General features: G+C 36.3%; 1 protein-coding gene across 1 annotated transcript; it reads right to left on the bottom strand.

The window, feature by feature from the left end:
* Positions 1 to 51: 51 nt before the first annotated feature.
* LOC145307361 (uncharacterized) lies at positions 52 to 25,870 on the bottom strand. The gene is made up of 10 exons (XM_080149738.1): positions 25,762 to 25,870; positions 22,361 to 22,411; positions 22,050 to 22,152; positions 21,737 to 21,826; positions 4,268 to 4,366; positions 4,011 to 4,109; positions 3,749 to 3,847; positions 3,024 to 3,110; positions 2,371 to 2,417; positions 52 to 280 (listed from the first exon to the last, which is right to left on the bottom strand). Exons 1-9 carry the CDS (start codon positions 25,777 to 25,779, stop codon positions 2,389 to 2,391), a joined length of 675 nt encoding a protein of 224 aa, XP_080005864.1. The 5' UTR covers positions 25,780 to 25,870; the 3' UTR covers positions 52 to 280; positions 2,371 to 2,388.

Genomic DNA, 25,870 nt, shown 5'->3' with positions numbered 1-25,870 from the left:
TAATAAATTTCATAATGGCCTCTCATTGGTCATTTAAAGTTTAAAATCATTTTTTGGAGGCACTTTACGCTGTTTCATCCATCAGATTTACCACTAAAAAGATTTATTTCACTTTATAAGTTTTAAACAATTTTGCTTTCACAGAAAAAAAACTTGAAAAACTATATAGAGATAAAAATAAGTAAAAAAGTTAGTAATATGTTTAATATCCATTTATTTTCTTTCAAACATTTAAGATACATATGTAGAGAAGGACCTGAGATAAATGAGCTGATCAGTCCTGAAATATTATTTATATTAATAAATATTTTTTTGTATATAATTAAGGATAAGGAAACATATAGTATAATTAATAAGAAAAGTACAGCATATGTATATTTAAGGATAAGGAAACATATAGTATAATTAATAAGAGAAGTACAGCATATGTATAATTAAGGATAAGGAAACATATAGTATAATTAATAAGAGAAGTACAGCATATGTATAATTAAGGATAGAGAAACATATAGTATAATTAATAAGAGAAGTACAGCATATGTATAATTAAGGATAGAGAAACATATAGTATAATTAATAAGAGAAGTACAGCATATGTATAATTAAAGATAAGGAAACAGATAGTATAATTAATAAGAGAAGTACAGCATATGTATAATTAAGGATAAGGAAAACATATAGTATAATTAATAAGAGAAGTACAGCATATGTATAATTAAAGATAAGGAAACAGATAGTATAATTAATAAGAGAAGTACAGCATATGTATAATTAAGGATAAGGAAAACATATAGTATAATTAATAAGAGAAGTACAGCATATGTATAATTAAGGATAAAGAAAACATATAGTATAATTAATAAGAGAAGTACAGCATATGTATAATTAAGGATAAGAAAACATATAGTATAATTAATAAGAGAAGTACAGCATATGTATAATTAAGGATAAAGAAACATATAGTATAATTAATAAGAGAAGTACAGCATATGTATAATTAAAGATAAGGAAACATATAGTATAATTAATAAGAGAAGTACAGCATATGTATAATTAAGGATAAGGAAACAGATAGTATAATTAATAAGAGAAGTACAGCATATGTATAATTAAAGATAAGGAAACAGATAGTATAATTAATAAGAGAAGTACAGCATATGTATAATTAAGGATAAGGAAACATATAGTATAATTAATAAGAGAAGTACAGCATATGTATAATTAAAGATAAGGAAACATATAGTATAATTAATAAGAGAAGTACAGCATATGTATAATTAAGGATAAGGAAACATATAGTATAATTAATAAGAGAAGTACAGCATATGTATAATTAAAGATAAGGAAACATATAGTATAATTAATAAGAGAAGTACAGCATATTTATAATTAAAGATAAGGAAACATATAGTATAATTAATAAGAGAAGTACAGCATATGTATAATTAAGGATAAGGAAACAGATAGTATAATTAATAAGAGAAGTACAGCATATGTATAATTAAGGATAAGGAAACATTTAGTATAATTAATAAGAGAAGTACAGCATATGTATAATTAAAGATAAGGAAACATATAGTATAATTAATAAGAGAAGTACAGCATATGTAGAATAGATAGAAAGATTGAGATACTAATCATTGTTTCAGGAATGTTTTTTATTACTACTAGCGGCTACGCCCCTAGAGGCGTCTAGGGGCACTTGAAGAGAGGGGAGTTGAACCCATTTTCATTTGATTTGTCCAATGTCTATGTTGCGTTCAAGTATCTTCAAAAATACAAGAATATTTTTAAAAATTGTGATTTCTCTTGGGAGGGTGGTGGTACCCTCCCCGATTATATAGTTATACACCTTTTTGGGACCTATGAGAAGCTACCCTGTTAAGGAGAACTCTATTGGTTCAGCAATTAGCGAGATCCTTCAGTACAGACAAACAAACAGACATCCTGTTACTTTATTATATGGATTAATATTCTTTATTTTAAAAGTGTAATTATGATAAAATGACTATTTTGATAAAATTATAATTGTTGATATATATAAAATTATAGTGGTTGAAATCAGATTGATAAAAAGTTGCATTTTGTCTCTAGCTTAAGATTTCAATAACTACTTTTATGATTTAATTCTCTATTTTAAGAGAGCATCAGACAGGCTCCAGTTTTAGACTAATAATTTTTTAATTATATGTAGTTTTAGAATGGTTTTAGGCTTTAAAAAGTGTGAATGCTTTTCTTCTTATCTACCTATTTGAATCTGCATGTTCAAAAAGATTTTTTGAACAAAATAACTTAAGCTTGATTGACATAAATATCAGCTAACAGCTATGTGTCTCAACCATATAATATATATTTTTAAAAATATCTTACCTGCTTATTATAATATTTTCACTCAATCTCACTTCCTCTCTTACCTCCTGTAATAATATAACATTTTATTTTTAAATTTTGTATTAGTTATTCATTTATCTTAAGGAATAAGACAATGAAACATAAATTTATGTACATTCCCAATTATGTAAAAAAAAGACCAAAAACGGTCAAAACACACAAAGATGTATTTAAAGGAAGACTTCAAGAAATACACCATTCCCAATTATGTAAAAACCTGACCAAAAACTGTCTAAACACACAAAGATGTATTTAAAGGAAGCCTGCAAGAAAAACATCAAACTGTTGAAATGTAGATAAAAAAAAATTATAAAAAAAAATAAGCAAACATGATATAGTATAACCTGTTACACATTTTCCTTTAATCTGATACTATTAAAAGGGGGGGGAGGTAAGTTAAACCACCCTTCCGCTCCTTAAAACCTTAGTTTTAAGTAGAAGCAGGGTTAAATTTTTCTAGTATAAATAATAGTTATAACCTTCCCAGAACCTATGAAAAGCTACACTGTAAAGGAAAACCTAATCAGATAAAAAGTTAGCAAGATCCTTTAGTAATCACAGACTGACAGACAGACAGAAACTATTTTTATAAATGGATAAGAAATCCATATCTATGTAATTACTATCCTTACCATTTTCTCTAAGTATTTTTGCTATTTCAGCTTTTATCTCTTCAGTGATCCTGGCACTTTCTAGGACTTTATCAAGAGCTGTTTTTCCTAGGAATATGATTGATTATTAAATACTCATTTGAGGCCTCCAGGGGAACCTGAGGCAAAATGGTGGGTGAGAGTTAAACAACCAATTTCATTATGGCTTGAAAAAGTAAAAAAAAAAAAATTTCTGTGGGGGGATACAAAAAAGTAATTATAAAATTAAATATCAAATCACTATATAGTTACAAGAATTGTGTTACATCCTTAAGTGCACATTTTTTCCAATTTTTATCTGAATGATGCACACATTCTGTGTATTTTTGGAAACTAATGATTTAAGATTTTTTTATTTTAGATATTTCAATTATGATTATATTGAAGTGTGATAAGAGACTGTGATCTTTTATGCTTAGACATTTAGATTTAGATAGATACTATAGAAAGAAATTATATAGACTCTTAGAGTGTATTATTTACTTTTCTGCATCACCTCTCAGATTTTGGTAATACTCTATTTTTTAGTCTGTTTGGTGGTTCTTACCTTCAAGAGGGCAGAAAAAAATTATTTTGTAAATAATCTTCTTCATTCTTTACATAAATATCATGTAACTATGGATGGATGGAGGGATATATAGACAGAACAATATATATATAGATAGAAAGATAGATATATTATATAATAATAATGTTATGTAACTTACCCTCATTATCCTTTGCATTGATATCAGCTCCGTTTTCTAATAATATCTTCACAGCAGCAGTCTTCCCATTCCTTGCTGCCCTCATAAGACTGGTCCATCCTAGATATAAATAAATTAGATTTAATATACATTTAATATTGTGATTTATAGTCAGATAAATAGATAAGTATAGAAAATAGAAAGATAGACAGATTGAAGGAAGGATATATTAAGGTATTATACAAATGATAATAATTGTATAATAATGACTTATGTAACTTACCATTATCAGTCTTTGCATTGATATCAGCTCCATTTGCTAATAATATTTTCACAACATCAGTTTTTCCATACTCTGCTGCATACATAAGACCGGTCTCTCCTAAATATAAATATATTAGATTCATAATATATATTTAGTAGTGTTATTTATAGTACGGTAAATAGATATGTATAGATAATGGATAGATAGAAGGAAGGATATATTAAGATATTACATTTATGATAAAAATTGTGTAATAATAATATTAAGTTACTAACCAACATTATCCTTTGCATTGATATCAGCTCTGTTTCCTAATAATATCTTCATAACATCAGTATTTCCATCAATTGCTGCCCTCATAAGAATGGTATATCCTAGATATAAATATATTAGATTTATTATATATTTAGTATTAAGATTTATAGATAGATAAAAATATAGACAGATAGGAAATATTAAGATATTTTACATATTATTTTTTTTTCTAATAACATCTTCACAACATCAGTCCTACCCCACCATAATGCCCACATAAGACTGGTCCATCCTAGATATAAATATATTAGATTTAATATATATTTAGTATTGTCATTTATAGTCAGATAAAAAAAGATGTATCAATAATAGATAGATAGAAATTTAGACAGATAAAAGAAAGGATATTTTAAGTTATTTCTTCTTGGGGTGAACCATAATTATATGCAAATATAAAAGAAAATCAATGGGATATTTGTTTATTTTTGCACTTTCTTCACTTTTTTTATGAGCCAAATGTTATCTAAGTACATGCCCATTACAACAACTTGTCTATTAACCTATGTACCATTTTTTGTAGTCATAGCAATCTCCAATGGAGACTACCGACAAGAAATATAACCATCTTCTAAAAACTACAGAATTTACTTTATAAATTGGAGTAATTAAACTTGCAATTTTTTTCTTTTTTAACTCTGCTTGGCTGGAAGCTGCTATGAACACAAAAATTGGACCATAGTTCAGTATATGGGTTGTCATCATGGGCATGTACTTTGATAACATTTGGCTCACCATCATCCCCAGTAGGAGCATCTTAAAGGCCACCATCCTCCAAATCAAGATTTTAAAATGGATTTTTTTAGCACATCAGAAAATATTTTTGTATACTTTTAAGGGTAATTTTTATCTTTAACATGTGTTTAGCTTCATCCACAAGACTGGAGGTCAGCAACTGTCCTCTAAAGTGATAGGGATCAAATTTTTTTTCTTCTAATATTTCTTATTTAGAAAATTCATTAATCTCTACCTTTTACTATATTTCATAATAATTAATACATAAATTCCTTTAAAAATTGTTAATTTATCATAATCAATCTTTAAAAGAGGAAAAAAGTGCAAAAAATCTTTTTCCATTGCTTTGTTTTGGATTTGCATATCTTTTTGGTTCACCAGTATTTCCCTCAAATGCTGTTTTTGAGATCTTGTGCTTCATTGGTGCTAATTAATAAAAAAACAGTGGAAACTTGTAACCAAAAGATGGATCTACATTTCATATTTAGAGTAAATTCATCCTAAATGACTAATAAAGCTAATAATCTGAAAATTCAGACTTGCCTATTTTTTTGGTTTGCAGTTTATATTAGATTTATTTTTTTGTGTTAATTATAGTTGCATACTTTATCAAACTTCTAATTTTGTCCCCTTCATTGTTTTGGCCCTCAGATCGATGTGCTGGGCCAGTTATCAACCAAATAACATGACGAGAGCACACTTTTTGAAGGAAAATTTTCAACCAAGGTCTAACTTTTTTATTTAACCAATTGATTCAAACATATTTACATTAGTTTACATTCAGTTTTAGCATTTGTTACATAGTTTTTGGTTCTGCTAAGTTTTGTTTCATTTCAGTTTATTTGTATACCTTTTTTTGATAAAATGTTGTGTTCCCTTATAGGAACATTGGGACCAAGAGATTGCTGTATGCGTCTATTTCAGAACATTGGGATTAGGCATTATAGATGCATTTACTGTATACATCAATATACTCTACAATTAGGGTCTGTCTATCCGTCGGTCTGTCTGTATATCAATATTTGAATGAAAATAAACAAATAGGAAATGTTTTTTTTTTGTAGATTAAGTTTATATTCAGTTGGTAAAATTTAGTTTTAAATCTTTTACATAAAGTCAAACTAACACTTTGTTAAGAACTAAGATTTTGCAGAAGAAATAATGTATTAGTGCCTGTCTGTATGTCTATATATCCATAATGTTAATGTGGTAAAATGTTCCAACTGGCTTAAAACTTGACTTGCGAGTAAATCAATAAAGATTAAATTAAAGGGTATGCAAATAAAAATACGTACATTTTTGAAATTTTAATTGATCTGCTTGTGTTAATAGTAGAAAAATGTTTTGCATACCTATGGAATTGCTATAAAATCTATTTTTGGAAATATAAGAAACATTCATGTGCTACGTATAATTTATGAGCTATGTGGTAGAATATCCCAACTGACTTAAAACTCAAAAAAAAATCTTCCACTTTTCTCAGATTTATCAATACAGCTCCTAAACTAAAATTAGCACAAAAATTGTACTTATATTTCCAAAAAATAGAGCTTATAGCGGTTCTAATGATATAAATAGCATTTTTCTACTATTCACACAAGCCGAGCAGAATTTTAAAAATGTCTGCATTTTTGCACACCCTTTTTTTTATCTTTATCTTTATTATTTACTAGTAAGTCAAGTTTTAAGTCATTCTACAACGTAGCTCCTAAACTATAAGTAGCACAGTAATAATTCTTATATTTCCATAAAATGGACTTCATAGCGGTTCTAATGGTATACATAATTATTAACAAAAGCCGCGCAATTTGAATTTTAAAAAGGTACTTATTTTTTTAAATACTATAATATTTTACGATTTACTCACAAGTCAAGTTTTAACCCTTAACGGTCGGGGGGGGGGGGGGGCGTTGAACGCCCCCCCATCCGGTTTTTTCTATCTTATTTTCTGTGTGTGAAAGATAAAGAGCCCAAACTGCTTGACTTTTTAAGTATGGGTATGACACATAACTGAGAGTTGGAATTTTTTTAATATCTCCATCCTGGTGGGCACAGGATGCCAGCAAACCTGGCAGGGTCATCCAGGTAAAGAGCAAAAATATTTTTTTGACTAAAACAAAGCATTTTATCATACTAAAATACTAAAAAATCCTCTAGTAGTACATCCTTATATGAAATACAGGTGTTCAAGTCACTTTCAGGTTCCAGGTATGATCCTGCAGGTCCTGATCCTCCAGGTCTCCAGAAATCTTTAAAAGTCTCCTGTGGCCGCAATTTTTGACTTAGAGACTTCAAATTTTAAACTTAAGCTTTTCTGACATGTCTACATAACGTATTAAAATTTCATGAAGATCCGCCGCCGTTTTCCCGCCGACCGCCGACTGCGGCGGCTGGCAGCTGCCAAGTACAGCTGCGGCCGCTGAAATTTATATTTTGATATTGCAAATGTAAAATTTACATAAAGTTAAACATTTTCTGGAAAAAAATATTTCTTCTAGCTTCAAAAATAAGAAAATTATAGCCGTTTGAAATTTTTAAGTAAAAAAAGACCTAAAAACAAAGGTTGTTAAATAAAAGGGGGAAGGAAGCGAAAATTGACTTAGACTTATAAAAGGTCGGAAATTCGTTATCAAACAAGGGACTTGCACAAAAAAATTTAGCCCTCTAGCTCTAATAGGAACTGAGATAATAAGGGGGGCCGTTGAACGCCCCCCCCCCCCCGACCGATTAAGGTGCGGCTAGGGGCCCGACTGTAAAGGGTTAAGGTAGTTGGGACATTTTACCACATCGCTCCTAAACTATACCTAGCACAGAAATCGTTTTTATATTTCCAAAAAATAGACTTCATAGTGGTTCTAGCAGTATGCATAAAGTTTTTCTACTATTAACACAAGCCCACAATCTAAATTTTAAAAAAAGTCCGCTTTTTTTTGCACACCCTATATAATGTACTAGCGGCTTTGCCCCTAGCCTCTAGGGGCTTTGCCCCAAGAGATGATTAAGGTGAAATTCATAAAAAAAAATAAGAAGGACCAAGAAAATCTTCTACAAAAAAAGGACCAAGGATATCTCCTACAAAAAAAAAAGGACCAAGGATATTTCCTTAAAAAAAGAAAAAAAAGGACCAAGGATATCTCCTATAAAATTTTTTTTTTTTTAAATGTGGGGGGATTTTTTTGTTTTTTTGGGGGGTTGGGGGTGTCCCACCCCCCCAAGAAAATAGATTAAAACCACCACAGGACCAGTAGGTATATACCCTGAAGAGTAGAATCCAATCGGTTCAGTGGTTACCAAGATCTTAAGGGACAGACGGACAGACAGACGGACGGACGGACGGACGGACAGACGGACAGACGGACGGACAGACATTGTTCTACTTTGTATTATAGATAGGCTGCATGTACATCTGTCCATTTCTATATCCATAATTGGATCCAAATAATAACAGCTGCTCTACATCTAGGGCGTATATGTATGCAGGGATCTAAAGGGATAAGACAATATTGATAAACTGAAGTAATTTCCGAATGATTATTCAAAAATTACCCTTCTGTAGATTAGAGTTAGAGGTTGAAATGTTTAAACACTCAACTTAATGATTCATACAATCAAAATCTACTAAAGTCCTCAAAGTTGATATGCCAATGAATAAGAAAACATTAATATAAAACTTTGGAGACTATTGTAATAAATAGTCCATTGTCCCCTCTCTTTATGTCTTTATGTATTTAAATTCATAAATTTTTTACAAAATAATTATCTTTGTCTGTAGGTATGAATGTATGTATATGTTTATTATTTTCATATGTCAGATGTGAGTATTACTTTATCAAAGTACATGAAAATCTAGTGCAACAAATTAATTAATAATTTATTCAAGACATGTATGAAAATAAAAACAACTACCTATTATCCTTACTGATTCTATACCATACATTATGATGGTAAGGATATTTGCGACAAAGTTAATCTATAACATCCACAGTTTGGGCCTTTAGGAAAAACAGCGACAAATTTTTATCACATTATTACAATTATTAAAGACCACACCACTCCATCATGTTGGGAGGTGGAATACTAGTTGAAAGAAGGTTAAAATATTCTGTGTTATTTAGAAACAACTATAGAAGACCTTGGAAGAAATTGCTTTTGGACCCAACTTTCTCATAGTTCTAAAAAAACCTTATGTTAGTAAGGAATAAATGGACAAACTAACAGACAAACATTGTTCTACTTAAACATAAAAAACATAAACATAAAAAACATTTATTCAGTGACAGATTACGCCCCGTCTTACGAAGCAGTACAAACAATAGTACACCAAGCTACTGCTTAGTACCAGGTGTACTTTACAATTTTTCATAATATTTATAAATTTAAATTGCATGACTAACACTAGATGTTATGTGTGGCACTGATTAGGCTTCCCTAAAAGTAGGAATATGCGTATCCGAGATGTTTGTATTGCCTTTTTTAGGTTGGCATTAAGTTAATAAGAAAAATAAGAAATAATAATGTCAAAATAAATGTAGGTAAAATTAAATGGACAGGGGAAAAAGAGAAGGAAAGAAGGGTTACAACAAATTTTAAGGCTAGTTTTTCTTAAATTTTAAAACCATTTCTGTAATTAATAATGTAAGGCTTTTAATAAATCCAGGCAAATCAATATATTTTAACCCTTACAGATCGGGGGGGGGGGGGGTCATATTGACCCCCCCCCTCAATTTTTTCAATGTCATTTTTTTTGTAGGTAAGATAGAGACTTGTGACTTGAGCAATAATAAACAGATAAAAATATTAATTGGCGCCGCCAACCGCCGTTTTACCGCCGTAACCGCCGAAAATGGCGGTTTCCGTTATTTGCCGTTTTTTTGCGATGATCAGAAAAAGTAAGTTTTTTGTTATGAAAAATCAAAGTTCGTCCTAAAATTTGGTGATCCTAGCTGCAAAATTGGCCGATCTACAGCTGTTTTAAAATTTAGCGGCTGGCCGCTAAAAAGCGGCTAAGGAGCGGCCTGACCGCTATGACTAGAAAAAGTAATTTTCTCTAAAAATACACATGAACCACCAGAAAAAAATTTTACGTCTTTATCTGTAACAGAAGCCGAGATAGAGGGGGGGGTCAATATGACCCCCCCCCCCCCGATCTATTAAGGTGGGAATAGGGGCCCGATCTGTAAGGGTTAAGTACATTCATTACATTCTTCAATATTACATATAGATTTAAAAAGTTCATCTTTAAGATTTAATGCAAATGTTTTTTTAGGAATATTCTCATTTAAAAGATCTTTTTCATGACAAAAAATATTCCATAGTCTTTGAAATGAAAATAATGGAAACCTTTAAATTTTTTTAAATTTGGCTATTGGAATATAAAACTCACTAGAATTTCTTAGTTGTCTCTGATTTCTTAGATTATTTCTAATCCATACACCATCAAAAGAATTTGGTAGCCTCCAACGAATAAAATCATAAAAAGATAGTAGTTTTGTATAAATAGATAGCTCCTTAATAGGCAAAACATTAATTTTCCTAAACAAAGGTGGCATATGGCTGTTATAAGCGGATTTGTGTATAATTCTAATAGCTTTTTTTGTAGAACTACTAAAGGCTTAATAGATGATTCTAAGCCACAGCTCCATGCTGGCAAACAATACAATAAATGGCTATTTATAAAAGAGTGGAATAGTGTTACTGTGGTATCCGCCTCGGTTAAATGGCAGATACCCAAGTTCAAATGATTACGGCAGTGCGAACAGACGTGGACACATATATTATAGAGAAGCTGCGCTTCTCTAACTATCACTAAATAACAAACAGAGTCTATTCAGATGTTACTTTATTCAGGGTCTAAGGTTTACTAAAGATGTACAATATAATATAAATGCATATGGATTAGGAATAGAGATAGTTAAAGGTAAATCATACAAGTAAAACATAGATAGTTGCAATGGTTAGGTAGATGGCTATCCCTGTCCGGGGGAGGCAGGATAGCCCATGGAACAGCACAATAGGTAGATAAGAATAGAGGGGTTGAGTGGTAGGTCTGGGTACTAAAAGGGAAGGTTTGATGATTACTGTGACAACAACAGTCTGTGTGGGTGGTGAATCTATCGGGTGAAGGAAGGCTTAGAACCTTTATCCTCAGGGCTGAGGTGGTGCTGATAACTTGGTGGTTGAAAGGGGAGGTTCTGGTGCTTAAGAAGGGAGAGGGAGGGGTCACACCCCTCCCTTCACTTGCAGGACAACTGAGAGATGAAATCAATAGCGTTATCTTACATATTTGCAGGTGGCTTTACAATTGTAGAATAACAGGATTAGCTGGGTGCGTAGCATCACTATAATATCTTGGTTTCCTTCGAGCATACCACATCCTCCCCCAGCCTCTGGGGTTCGTCAGGACACCAGATGCTGAAAAGTGGTAGGCTCCAGCCTTCCCCAGGTCGAACAGGATCTGCTTTATCTGCTGGAGTAGCTGGTTCTGCTGGATGATCTGGCCGTTGGATGTGTAGTTCTAAGGCCGCCCTGGCAACCTCCAGGGGTGGCACAGCACATGAGGGGGCTTGGACAAACAGCCGCATGGTATACATCTCTTCAGGTTCCTCTACTGAGCTGGTGGTCTCCATTGTGTTGGTCACCTTGCCGCTGGCCGGCTGGTACAGGGGCATTCTGCTTCCAGGGTCTCTGCCAACGCGGGCAGGTGGTGGTTGCCATACTGTAGGAACTTTGCCTCCCTCAGGCTCGTCCTGGACATTGGCAGGGTGGTGCATGGCAGTCAGACCTGCAGGGTAGGGGAAGGTAACAGTCCATCCCCTGTGCCGGAGGCTGGCTTGGGTCTGCAGGGTTGGCTCTGCTGTAATTGGCTGGGGGACAGGCCAATCCACGGCCACTGCTGCTGGTGGACCGGAGGCACAAGGCCCCGGATTTCCTCCCCTAGCATGAAGGTGCCCAGGCACATGGTCTCCATCTTGGGTAGGCATAATGGTTGGGGATCCTCTACTTCTATGGTTAGGCTCGGCACTTAATGCATCTAGTTTAGCTACTCCCCAGGCAGTGGCCAAGGCTTCTTCAGGTTGGCTGGTAATGGCTGATATCCTGGTTCCTGGGGCAGATGCAGGAGGCGCAGGCAAGTTTGACCCAGCACAAACTTCCTGGTACACCAATGCAATACAATTACCCTGGCTCGGTTGAGGGGGGTAGACAGCTGGACGCAGTTGAGGGTGAGGGACAGCTGGACTCTCCCTGCTGGCTGGGGGCTCTGGCTGACTGGGGGTGATGGGTGTCACCCCTTCCTCTGGGGCTGCGGGCTCGTTCCGGGGTCCAGGTCTCTCGGTGGCGGCGACGGTTGTCGCCCCAGGCACCAGCGTGGGGGCGCTGGATAGCACCCCCCAGTCTTCACAGGTGGCGGCGACGGTTGTCGCCCCAGACATCAGCGTGGGGGCGCTGGATAGCACCCCCCAGTCTTCACAGGTGGCGGCGACGGTTGTCACCCCAGACATCAGTGTGGGGGCGCTGGATAGCACCCCCCAGTCTTCACAGGTGGCGGCGACGGTTGTCGCCCCAGACATCAGCGTGGGGGCGCTGGATAGCACCCCCCAGTCCTCACAGGTGGCGGCGACGGTTGTCGCCCCAGACATCAGCTTGGTGGTGCGGGGCAGCACCTCTCGTCCTTCCCAGGTGGCGACGCCGGTTGGCGTCCCATACATCGACTCAGACTCGCTGGCTAGTGCCTCTTGCCTCTCCCGCCCGGCGGCCGCCAGGGCCTCCCCGTACACCGTCCCGGTGGCGCTGGGTAGCGCCCCTCGGCTCTCGCTGGGGGCCGCTCCTCCCAGCACGTTGATCCTGGCCACTATGGTCCCAACCTGAGGCATGGGCTCCGGGGTAGCCGCAGCCCCAGAGGCGGCAGCTGGTTGGGGTGACGGCTGGGCATCTCCCTCCAGGTAGACCTGGGTGTCAGACTGGTTGGATGCAGGTTGTTGGGCTGCCTGGTGTTTCTTCATTGCCTGGTCCCAACCGGTTCTACACTTGGCAGCTGTGTGGCCGTTGAAGTAGCAGCGCTCCTTCGTCCAGCTGGGTCCCATCAGTCCGGCTTCCACAGGGTGTATCAACCTGCCAGGTCTCTCATCCTCCAGTTGGGGCACCAGCTGACAAGCAGGGTCTCCCCTACTAGGGGTCAGGCAGTGCTGGGCTGCTTGTGGTGGCTCCTTGGTTGCATTCAGCCTTCTCCCCATACACACAGGTCCTTTCCATACAACAGCTGCTCTCCTCTCCGGGGTGGCGAGGCCAGCCTCGGCCTTAGCTTCTGCAGGTGCTTCTCCACATGAGGGATCCTGCCTCCAGTTACTCCAGATGGTTGGTAGCAAAGGCCGTTGATGGTGCCAGTTGGAAGGTGGGCTATGATCTCTGGGGGGTATCTGTGGCCAGTGTATGTACAGGTACCCCCAGTTGAACCGGCAAGGCCCAGAGGATGCCATACTGATGGTAGCCTGAACTGGGTTCTGAACTGCCAGCGGGCTGTTGGTAGCTACCTGAGTTAGGCCAGAGTTGCCAGCTGGTATTGCGCCCCTGCCAGGCTCTGTCAGCTGCTGGTGGGGAGCCCCTGCGGTGATTCTGGTTTTGGCAGGGGGTGGCCTTCTTATTGACTTCCCTAGCTGGAGCTCTGCATCCTGGTGGGACTCCATCTTCAGCAGCATGGGGGGGCTTGGCTGGGTCATGTGCAGTGGTTCAACAGAGTAGAGGCATCTGATATTGGAGTGTGGGGGAACAGCCTCACTGCTGCTGGTCAACCCTGCTCCCTCCTTGCTGGGTAAGGCCTTCCACTGCAGCAGGTCACCATTCTCCATCCTTAGGCCGGTCCCCAGTCGTTCCATGCCTGGGGGCTCCCAGGGAGGCTTGGGTGGCGGCTCCCCCACCCCCAGGTACACGTCAGGCATCTGGGTGAAGAGCCTATTCCCCTGGGACAGCTCCCCATCCTCCAGGTTGGTAATGCCAGCGCCAGGGAGGACCTTTCCACCCCAGACACAGGTGGTACTGGCCCTAGGGCTGGGCCTCTTTGGCATCTCAGTTCTGGTGGAGTCAGGTAGATGTTCCAGTTCTCCGGGCGCAGGGCGACACAGTCTAGTGCCCATGGCGGTAGTGCCCATATTGGGGCTGGCCACTAAGTCTCTGAAACTTGTCACCTTCTCATTGGGCTCAGTCGCATCATTCGAAACTCCAGGGAGGACACATACAGGTTCAACAATCCCCAGTCCAATATCTCCATTTCTCGTGCGTTGAGTACCAACTGTACAGAAGCTGTGCAACAGACATTCAGTCATCCTTCCAGACAAGGGCATCTCAGGGACCAGGGGTCTGTGACTTTGCATGTGTTTTATGTTCACTGTACTCAACACAATAGGCCCAAGTAATAACAGGAGGGGCACCTTGTATGAAGAAGCAGAGAGTGGTGGTGTACAGACGTTGGTGGTTATGATCCAAATGAAGGCTTCTGTCCACCACAGTGCCAGCAGTATGCCTAGGCACACAGTCCATGTCCAATCAGGGATGTCTTCTATTGCCGCACGTCGGGCTAGGGGCTGACAATTTCTCATCTTGTAGATGTAGGAGCAAAGTAGAGTAGCCGCGCCGCAAAGAGGCTCGAGCCGGCTCACCCCTATTACAGATACTATAGCTGTGTAATTAGGGTGGTAGTCCACGTAGCCGTAGACTCTGTCCTCTTGGCTCAAGATTTGCGGTGGCTGGAGTATCCCCATGATAAGTAGCAGGGGGTTGGTCTGTTGGTGCCAACGGCTTGTTTAACTTTTGAGCCTAAGTTGTTCTCCTTTCCAGTATAGCTCTTAACTTCTGTGATAACCAGCGGATCCTAGCTTAGAGGTGAAAGGGAACATGTTAGGTGTCCATAGATGTCTCTAGGAGCGTATCCGCTAGTGGATATATGTATATGTAGGCTATCTATATATGGTTACACTCCCATATATATTTGTATAGGAATATCCTCAGAGCTAGCTGGCTTTCCTTCTTGCTCCAACAAAATGCACGCTTCCTCTGTATATAGTTCACAACTATGAGGGTCTATGGTCAAGGTACACACCACCAATGCCCAGTGTAGGGGCATCAAGTCAGGCTATTTCCACAGGGTGGGCGTACTTTCATTAAGGTTCCATATCAGTATCCATTGTCGTATGGTGAAGTTAATATTCACTTACTTGCAACCATGACACAAAAAACAACACTATTTATCACTTGGTTGCTTCACAACTTAGTATTGAGTTGTTAACACTTATGTATTTATATATACATATATTTTCTCACTAGCCACTCAGCTTTGAAGTAGGGCTGGCATAGCTAGGAAGATGTTGAGGGTCTGAGCTGGTCTAAGGAACTGATTTAGTTTTCCTTATCACACTGTAGATAGGGGGAGGAGCTTTGCAGTTTTTTTCTTACAATATATATCCTTTGTGTGCTATAGAGTAGCTCCCCTCCTTTGTGTGTGTGAAATCCCCTTTCTCACAACGCGCCTACGCGCCGTCAGAATGCGCGCACAGGTGAAACGCGCATCTATCCCTCAATCTGCTCTCTCATTGGTCCGCTTTATCTCCTTTATCCGTCAAATTTTCGTTGTGTTCCGAACTTCGCTGTGCAACCCGTGAAATGTGCTCCGTTCTCCCGGTCTCTGTCTCCGCACGGTGGACGGACTTATCCGAGTGTGGGGAGAAGGGGGAACGCGTGAGGGGACGGGGTAAAGCTGCCCTTCCCCAGGTGGGGAGGGGGGTGCCGCAGGCTTGAGGTGACTGGGTTGTAAGGTAGTGGAGCTTCTCCCTTAATCCTTGGCTTGTCAGATGTCACCTCGATCGTATTTACTTCAATTTATGGGTGGCCCCTCCCCTTCCGTTGGGGTAGGGGGTGTATTTGCCGTGCTGCAGGTTTGGGGGTCCGATTGTTTACCAATGCATTGTTAGCTTGCATCTAGGTTCTATTTTTGGCTTATCACAAGTTCTATTTTTGGCTTATCACAATCCACGGCAATTATTTACCAAACCCTGCCCATTAATCTATTGTTTAGCCTTCACACCAGGGTGGTAATCCATAAAATCTGATATAATATCTGTTTTCCTCAATGGGTGGCTGCGCTGTAGCCTCTCAGGATACTTGGAGTTAACGTAGTTTTTTTCTCCTGTTTGGTACACTACACTCGTATTTTCGCTCACAGCTCGCGGCAGGGAATGTCCCGTCCTGCAGCGCCGTGGGTCCGAATCCGGGTGGTGGCGGCAGGGAATGTCCCGTCCTGCAGCGCCGCGGGTTCGAATCCAGGTGGTGGCGGCAGGGAATGTCCTGTCCTGCAGCGCCGTGGGTTCGAATCCGGAGGGGTGGCGGCAGGGAATGTCCCGTCCTGCAGCGCCATGGGTTCGAATCCAGAGAGTGGCGGCAGGGAATGTCCCGTCCTGCAGCGCCGTGGGTTCGAATCCCGCTATCTTTAGCAGTAAGTAATGGGCCTGTTTCAGCCGTCTGCAATTATTTGGCCTGTTTCAGCCAGTCCGCAGGCCTGTTTCAGCCCTTGAGCTCACAATCCTCCGTTAGATTTCGTCGCTCTTCGCGGTTCTCAGTCGAATTTCGCTTCCACAACTGCCGGATACAGAGTTAGACCTAGGTATCCAGGGTGGGTAATTCGGGTTGCTTGTGTCAGTTTTGCCAGTTTCGCTTCCACAACTGCCGGATACAGAGTTAGACCTTGCTATCCAGGGTGGGTAATTCAGGTTGCTTGTGTTAGTTTTGCCAGTTTCACTGCTGGGAGTACCTTAGCCTCAGCTGCGCGTCTGCTCTACACTTGTGTTTTGCCGTAATCTCACACAGCTGTCACCAAGTTGTGGTATCCGCCTCGGTTAAATGGCAGATACCCAAGTTCAAATGATTACGGCAGTGCGAACAGACGTGGACACATATATTATAGAGAAGCTGCGCTTCTCTAACTATCACTAAATAACAAACAGAGTCTATTCAGATGTTACTTTATTCAGGGTCTAAGGTTTACTAAAGATGTACAATATAATATAAATACATATGGATTAGGAATAGAGATAGTTAAAGGTAAATCATACAAGTAAAACATAGATAGTTGCAATGGTTAGGTAGATGGCTATCCCTGTCCTATCAGGATAGCCCATGGAACAGCACAATAGGTAGATAAGAATAGAGGGGTTGAGTGGTAGGTCTGGGTACTAAAAGGGAAGGTTTGATGATTACTGTGACAACAACAGTCTGTGTGGGTGGTGAATCTATCGGGTGAAGGAAGGCTTAGAACCTTTATCCTCAGGGCTGAGGTGGTGCTGATAACTTGGTGGTTGAAAGGGGAGGTTCTGGTGCTTAAGAAGGGAGAGGGAGGGGTCACACCCCTCCCTTCACTTGCAGGACAACTGAGAGATGAAATCAATACTGTTATCTTACATATTTGCAGGTGGCTTTACAATTGTAGAATAACAGGATTAGCTGGGTGCGTAGCATCACTATAATATCTTGGTTTCCTTCGAGCATACCACATTACTAAGGATTTTTCACATAATAAATATATGCTTAACTCTATTGATTAAAAACAAACTTCTAGATATTTTTTTCCTTAAATATTCAATATGGTATTTAAAGTTAAGTTGAGAATCAATAAACACACCCAAAAATTTAATTGCAGGAATTTCACTCTATTGGTTGATATAACCCAAATATCTAATTTTATCTGTATCATTCTCATTTTCATTATTAAAATCTACTTTAATTTTAATTTGTTCCCAAGTTATGGAATCCTCCCTTTTATTAAAGATCATAAATTTAGTTTTAGTTGGATTGAGAGACATTTCATTGCAACGAAACCAATCACAGATATTTTTAAGTTCAATGTTGAGTATTTCAATTATCTCATTCAAATCTTTTCCTGATATCAAAAAATTACTGTCATCTGCAAAGAGTAGTGTCATTAAGCTAGTACAATTTTTAATATCATTGATATAAACTAGAAACAAAATTGGACCCAAAATACTTCCCTGTGGGACACCCTTGCTGATTCCTAATAAATCACTTTTTTCGCCATTTGTATAAACAAACTGATTTCTATTACTTAAATAGTTTTTAAACCATTCTAATTCTAATCCATGTATACCAATGTTTTAAAGTTTTTTTAATAAAATTGTATGCGAAATTGTATCAAAACATTTAGCAAGATCACAGAATACCCCTATAGTAATTAAATTTTCATTTTTTGCTTGTCCTAGATAATTCAAGAGGTGAATCATAGGATGTAGTGTAGATTTTTTTGCTTGAAATCCATATTGATGTTCATAGATAATTTGATTAAATTCAAGATATCTTGTGAGTTGTTCAGATACAATTTTTTCTAACAATTTTGAAAAAATAGGTAGCAAACTTATTGGACGATAATTGCCAGGGTTACATTTATCCATTTTAGAGCTGTTACTATATTCAAAAATTGGCAAAACTTTAGCAATTTTTAATTGTGAAGGAATTTGACCTGTTTTAATAGATTGGTTAATAATGTGAACAAGAGGTACGGCAATACTATTTATAATTTGTTTTAATAAACAATTTGATAATCCAAACATGTCAGAGCTCTTTTTATTTTCCATTTTTTTCACTAAATTAAAAAGAACATGAATATTTATTTCTCTTAGCTTAAATACACTGTCTGTATCAGGAATAAAGTCGCACGGATTAAGTGGGGAAGGGTTAATTTGGCTGGCAATTTCATCAGCAATTGAAGTAAAATAAGTATTAAATTTGTTAGAAATATCATGATTATTACTGTAAGATGTATCATTGACAATTATTTCATCTATACACGATGTCTTGTCATTTGATTTTGAGATTACTTGTCTTAAAGTTTGCCAGGTTTTTCTTAGATTTTCTTTATTTTGATTAAGTTGTTCCCTGTAAAAAATTTTCTTTGCATCTTTTATTGCCTTATTGTAAATGTCCCTATATGTTGTATATGCAATGTTATTTTCTGGTGTTTTATTTTTTGAATAAATTGTCCCCAGCTCAAGTTTTTTTCGTCTAGAAATCATAAGCCCTCCCGTCATAAATCCCTCTATTTTATGAATATTTTTATTAAATTTAACTTCTTTGATGGGAAAATGTAAATTAAAAGCACAATCAAATACTTCATGAAAGTTTTCAAAATTAATTTGTGGGTTTAATTCATTAAGAACATTACCCCAGTTGTTCGTGTTTAACATTGCATTAAATTGATTAATTTTTTCACTTGTTATATCCCTGCTGATAAATGTTTTAGGCTTTTCTGTTTTTTGTGTTTGAGAACTAACATGAAAAATAGGGAAATGATCGGAAATTGAGTTCAGAATAACGCCAGATTCCAATGTATTATTGCAAGAATTAGATAAAATATTATCAATCAATGTACATGAAGCATGTGTAACTCTAGTTGGTTTAGTAATTAAAGGCAAAAACCCGTTAGATAAAGTGTTCTCTATAAAATCATTTGTTTTTAAATGAGTTCAAATTTAAGGAGATCTAAATTCAAGTCAGACATGATGTAAGAGTCACCTTATAAGATGACATTGCTGCTTGTAAATTTGATATTTTATCAATGAAATATTCCATCTGATCATTAGAACTCATGCCTTGTACTGGAGAATTAGGACGATAGACACAACTAATTATATTGCTTTTTTTCTGTTCAGTAATAACTTTCAATGTTAAAGATTCAAAAAGATTTTCTTCAAAATATGATAAATCATCAATTACAGTAAATCTATGTTTTTTATGAATATAGATTCCAACTCCCCCTCCCTTCCCCTTTTTTCTAGATGAGAATACAAAATTATAATTTTCAAGTTTATATAGATCTTGATCAATAATTGAAAATATTTCTTTAATACAAATTATGTCAAAAAAAATGTTGTTTTGTAGAAGAAAATTTATATATTCTTTAAATTCATCAAATTTCGAGGGTAAGGAACCAAGATTCCAGCTTAAGAATTTTATTTTCCTGCAATTCTTAAATTTATTAATGAGTTGTGTGTTGTCAAAATAGGAACATTTTAAATCTATACTGAGATACGGGCTTTCAATTTCGTTTTGATTTGCACTATTTAATTTATCAGCAAAACATTCATTTAGATAATTAATAAATGTCAAAATTTAAAGAAAAAATAGCACATAAAAAATGTTGTAAAATTTTTGTGTGAGAAAACTTAGAAAATTTTATTAAGGAAGGGAAAGAGAGAGGGGGTGAGAATATTTTAACTTCCTGTTGAAATAAGATATTTAGGGTGTATGAAAGGACATCTTTAAAAATTGAGGGGAAAAAAAATAGCAAGAAATACTATTTTGAATAAAATTCAATTACTAGTTTAATTTAGAAGGTTAAGATTAGGTCATAATTACTATTATATATACTAACTTTGAGCACTATTTAATTGTTCATTAGTTCATTGCATGATTTATCAAAAAACTTCACAGATTGTATCCTGTCTCCTTCGTTCTTAATATACAGTGTGTTTTTTTTATGAGCACTTTTTTGAAAGCAATTTTACCCCACTTATAGTTATCAGAATTTAATGATTAATGGCTTATTTTCTTCGTTTTTTAAGGGAAATTATGAAACAACAAAAAAAATTACAGTTTTTGTTGAAAAAGTACAGTAAAGTTGAAAATTAAAAACTTAGGTGTCAACATCTAAAAATGGTTTTAGCACATTTTTCTTAAAAAAATGGATTTTCTGTAGTCGACTTTGGGGGGCCAGTACTCCCTCCCTGGTTGAGATATGACCTTCAAACTTTGATATGTTCTAGTACATGTCCCTAATAGTATCTGTATACATTTTTAGCTCTATATATCAACTTTGAAGTGTTTAGCAGCCATTCTTGCAAAAGGTTGATTATTTGAGCATAAGAAAAATGAGCTAAAACCATTTTTAGATGTTGACACCTAAGTTTTTAATTTTCAACTTTACTGTACTTTTTCAACAAAAACTGTAATTTTTTTTGTTGTTTCATAATTTCCCTTAAAAAACGAAGAAAATAAGCCATTAATCATTAAATTATTCTGATAACTATAAGTGGGGTAAAATTGCTTTCAAAAAAGTGCTCATAAAAAAAAAACACAATGTTTTTGATCACTCTACCATTCAGGTGCCAGCATTTAGAGAATTGTTTATTTCTGATCAGTTTCTGCATTACATCATACCTCATTTTGGTGAGGTCGGCGCTTATCGAGTATCTCTCTACACCATTTTTGACGTCAATTTCTCTTATAGGCAGATTTTTTTTGTTTGAGAGGATAAAATCTTTCAATGGGCGACTATGGAACCTTACAATCATAGGTGGAACTTTGTATGATCCATTCTTGTCTTTCGGTATAGGCAGAATATGGGCACTTTTGATGAATTGACCTGGTTCAGTGGGCATTTTGAGACGTTTTTGTTCGCCTCTAGCAGGTTTAAGGACCTCTTCAACTGTTTTCATGGCTGCTTGATTGTGGCCAAGTGACTTTTCCAGATCTTTATCAACTTGTACACCATTGATTCTTACACACTCGTTTCTGCTGTGTTGTTCTCTGTCATCCAGCTTGATTTTTAGCAATTTGATTTCAGATTTGTATTTTAGATTGTTCAATTGTTAGGAAAATCATTCAAATTAAATTAGAAGGAATGTATAATAATCTTTAATCTTTACCTTCATTATCAAAAGCATCAATGTTGACTCCTTTGCTTAAAAGCTTCAATACTTCACTTGAATTTCCAGCTTTAGATGCTTCAATCAAACCTGATGAAAAATAAAACTATTTGTTTTGCACCCAAGAAGAGTTGGTTTATCTTGAATGAAAAAACCCATCCTGTACCTATACTAAGATTCCTCAGAACCTTGAAAAAAATCTTCTGTAACAGAAACACATTTTTACATAAAATAAAACTAAGCAAAACTTTTTCTGTCATGTATGTGGTGAAGATTATTAAGTTTGAAATAATTAAAATAAATTATTCATTACCTAACTCCATATTTCTAGCTTCTAGTTCAGTTGTATCAAGTTCAGCTAGTGTTTTGTCTTCAGGATTAGTTTTATCTTCGGAACCAGAAACTTCAGTCTTTTTCTATGAACAAACATATTTTGATTGATCCTTGTATAATAGATGTGTGTAACACTAACACCCCCCTAAGAGAAATCACCTCTAGATTAAATTATTTCCCATATTTTTTTTTACTTTAAAACAACTAAAATTGAATGTGGTGGGGGTGACTTTAACCTTATATACCCCTAAAAGCCTCTAGGGGTGTAGCCATTAATTATTATCAAAGTACCTGTACAGGGGCACAAGATATAATTGGATGTGCAAGTAACAGCAGGAAGACCTAAAAAAGAAAAAAAGATTAATATATTTTAACCCTTACAGATCAGGCCCCTATTCCCACCTTAATAGATTGGGGGGGGGGGGGGTCATATTGACCCCCCCTCTCTTTCTCAGCTTATGATACAGATAAAGACGTAAAATTTTTTTCTGGTGGTTCATGTGTATTTTTAGAGAAAATTACTTTTTCTAGTCATAGCGGTCAGGCCGCTCCTTAGCCGCTTTTTAGCGGCCAGTTGCTAAATTTTAAAACAGCTGTAGAGCGGCCAATTTTGCAGCTAGGGTGACCAAATTTAGGATGAACTTTTATTTTTCATAACAGAAAAATTACTTTTTCTGATCATCGCCAAAAAACGGCAAATAACGGAAACCGCCATTTTCAGTGGTTACGGCGGTAAAACGGCGGTTGGCGGTGCCAATTAATATTTTTATCTGTTTATTATTGCTTAAGGATTTACCAAAAAAATGTATAGATCTCTAGCTGTAATAGAAGCCACGATATTCATAATATATATGTCTGTAGTAAAAGCCGGACAAAAATCAGTCATAAAGTCGGTCAGGGTGCGGTCAAACGGTCATAACACCACTTTTCTCATAAGGTCATTGATATCTCAGTATTCACCAAAAAAATTTTAGGTTTCTACCTTATATACAAAGTCATAATGTAGAAATTAAGATTTATTTAGAATTTTTTTTAAATTTTGGGGCTACCCAACCGACTTTGACCGGACACCACGACCGACACAGACCAGATATCCTAATAAATCAACTCTTGCCGACGTATAATTACTAAACTTAAAAAGTCATGAAGTCACAACTCTCTATCTTACCTACAAAAAAAATGACATTGAAAAAATAGAGGGGGGGGGGGGGTTAAATTGATCAATATTTTCCAGAAAGGATTCAAAACTGAGGTGAATTCTGAAAAAACATTTTTGCTCACTGCCTCTTTAAAATCAGTGAGGTTTGCTAAAATTTAGAGGGGATAATTTTGCCTCACTATTTTAGTGAGTGAGCCAAAGTTGTCTAAGAATTCACTTCTGATTAATTTATGCAGGATTAACCCATTAGTGCCTAGCGCCACTTTTATGGGCCGATCAAGCTGAAAATCTCAGGGAAGTTTTATAATGGTAAAAAGGGAAAACGTATTTTTTTGTTTTGCTTTAGTGGCGTGCACAGGAAAGTTGCATAAAAACCCGGTTCGGCATGGCCATAAATGCACAACGGGTATTTTGACCCGTTTTGGCTGTTTTCTGCCAGCATTAAAACCCGGTTTTGTAGTAAAAACCCGGTTATTTCGACCAAAAATTGAAAAATGTAATTTTTGAACGCCCAAAGTGAGATGAACACTTTTTAGAACTTTGATACGATCCGTAATTGAAAACTACACAACCTCATGTAATCTATAGAGCTACAAGTAATATACAAAGCGATTTATTTCAAATTTAGTGTTTTGGCCGGTTTCGGCCGCCATTTCGGGTAAAAATACCCGTTTGTCAAAGTTTTAAAACCTGACATACACAAAAAAAGAACATATAAAAATTGGATGATACATATCAGAAAAAGAGCATAAAACTATTGGGTGACACATATAGAGATTACTAGGGTTATTAGGGTGGCTCAAACCCTTACTAATGGCATAAACTGTTATTTTTATTGGTTGAAAAGTTAAAACCGGGTAATAAAAACCGAAACCAAGCCGGGTTTTAAAACTGTCGGGTATTTATGGCCAAGCCTAACCGGGTCATAATAGGGCATAAAAAAACAATAAAAAATCATATAAAAAATAATAATTTGATTAAAACGAATTCACAAGTAGATGTACTTGTCAATAAACATTAGATTTCACGAAAAAAATCAGCAACTTTACTATAAAAACAAAAAAGTTAGAAGGGGTATTTTGAATTTTTTATGATTTTCAAATTTTGTTGAGCTATACCGGCAAACGGAAGTAAGCTAAACTGCCTGCTCCAGGGGGAAATGAAAGCCAGGGTAGTAGAGGGGGGATTCATACTGAGAAAAATGCAATTATGAAGATGGAAACCGTTTTTTTTTACATTTTCTGGAACCGGGTTTTAATGCCCGGTTCGGCACTAATGGGTTAAAATACATAAGTTGACACCCATACAGATAATAGAATAAAAATCATAATATATCATGAATTCTGGTTTTGTTAGCCCAGTTATTCAACCCTGCTAGGCTAAAAAAAAACTGGTTTTAATCTTTGTTTTTTAATTTTAATATCACAAAAATCTCCCCAAAATAACAAAAATAAATTCTATATAAGCTGAAACAAAATTGTAAGTAAATTTGTTGCAAATTGCATAAATTCAGGATACTGTGTATGGACACACTCACATTTTAAGGATTTGATTAAAGAGATGCTTTGCTTTTACCTTATCATAATAGGAATCAACATTTCAAGAATCAAATAAATAGGATAATTATATCACAGAAAAATTTGTGTCAAAGAGCAACATGTTTTAAATGTTAGTACAGATATTCTGGTAACAATTATAGAGTTGCTGTACTAAATTATTAAAAGTTATACGAATCAACATATAAAGTTTGAAATTGGCAGGCTATAAAATGTATAAATTAATGAAAAGAGCTAACAGTTATAGATAGAAAGACTGACCCTAATTATAAAACATCTTTGCTTTTAAAAATTAATACACTAAAATTAAATTCTAATATTAAGCCTTATGTTAAATTAATAGTTAGAAAAAACCTCATGTTAATCTATAATCCTTTTAATGGAGTAAAAGGATCTCTGTCTGTGTGTGTGTGTCTGTCTGTACCAATGGATCTCATTAACCGCTAAACTGATAAGGTTCTCATACACAATGCAGCTTCTAATAGTTGCTGGGAAAATAATTAAAAATATCCTACCCCCCCCCCCATTTAAAAAAAAGATTTACTTTTTAAAATTAAAATAAAAAATGAGGAATTGTTGACTCCCTCCAATCCCAAGTACAACTGGAGGACTCTAGGGACATAGCCACTAGTAAAATACAAATTAAAAGAATATATTGTTTAGTGCTTTCCCTCAAAAAGTATAGACAATCACAGAACTCATTCCCCACCCCCCCCCCCCCCCTCCTCCAATCTTGTTCGGAAATAAAGTGTTTTTAAGGAAAGTTGTCACTGTTATATTTGATAGCAGCTGATCTTTAATTTGAAATGTCCATCTGTCCGATATTTTTTTGGTAATAGAAACAAAAATAAATTTCTAGATTAGTATTTTTCATCCCATTATGTTTATTTAAAAATATCTTAAAATGTTTTTTGCTTCACTACTTTTGGATATTAAAATCCTTGTTTTATTAAAAATGAACAAAAAATTTAACATACACAGTTGAGTCGTTTCATGTTGACGTCTTCACTAGTTATGTGCAACTAGGTAGTCAAGCTGGTACTACTGCGTGATAGAGAGATAGATAGATAGATAGTCAGTCAAGCT

The sequence above is a fragment of the Acartia tonsa genome, chromosome 15 (genome assembly GCF_053477335.1).
Source record: "Acartia tonsa isolate MP-2025a chromosome 15, ASM5347733v1, whole genome shotgun sequence".
In the NCBI taxonomy this organism is placed as follows: Eukaryota; Metazoa; Arthropoda; class Copepoda; order Calanoida; family Acartiidae; genus Acartia; species Acartia tonsa.
The sequence above is the reverse complement of the archived record's forward strand: the minus strand, read 5'-3'. Positions and strand labels throughout refer to the sequence as shown.

Bases quoted from the DNA above. Each gene is read 5' to 3' on its own strand.
- LOC145307361 (XM_080149738.1), bottom strand. The intron at 3,848-4,010 runs GTAAGTTACATA...ATTTATATCTAG, and splicing joins CAATGCAAAGACTGATAATG to GATGGACCAGTCTTATGAGG. The intron at 3,111-3,748 runs GTAAGTTACATA...TCATATTCCTAG, and splicing joins CAATGCAAAGGATAATGAGG to GAAAAACAGCTCTTGATAAA.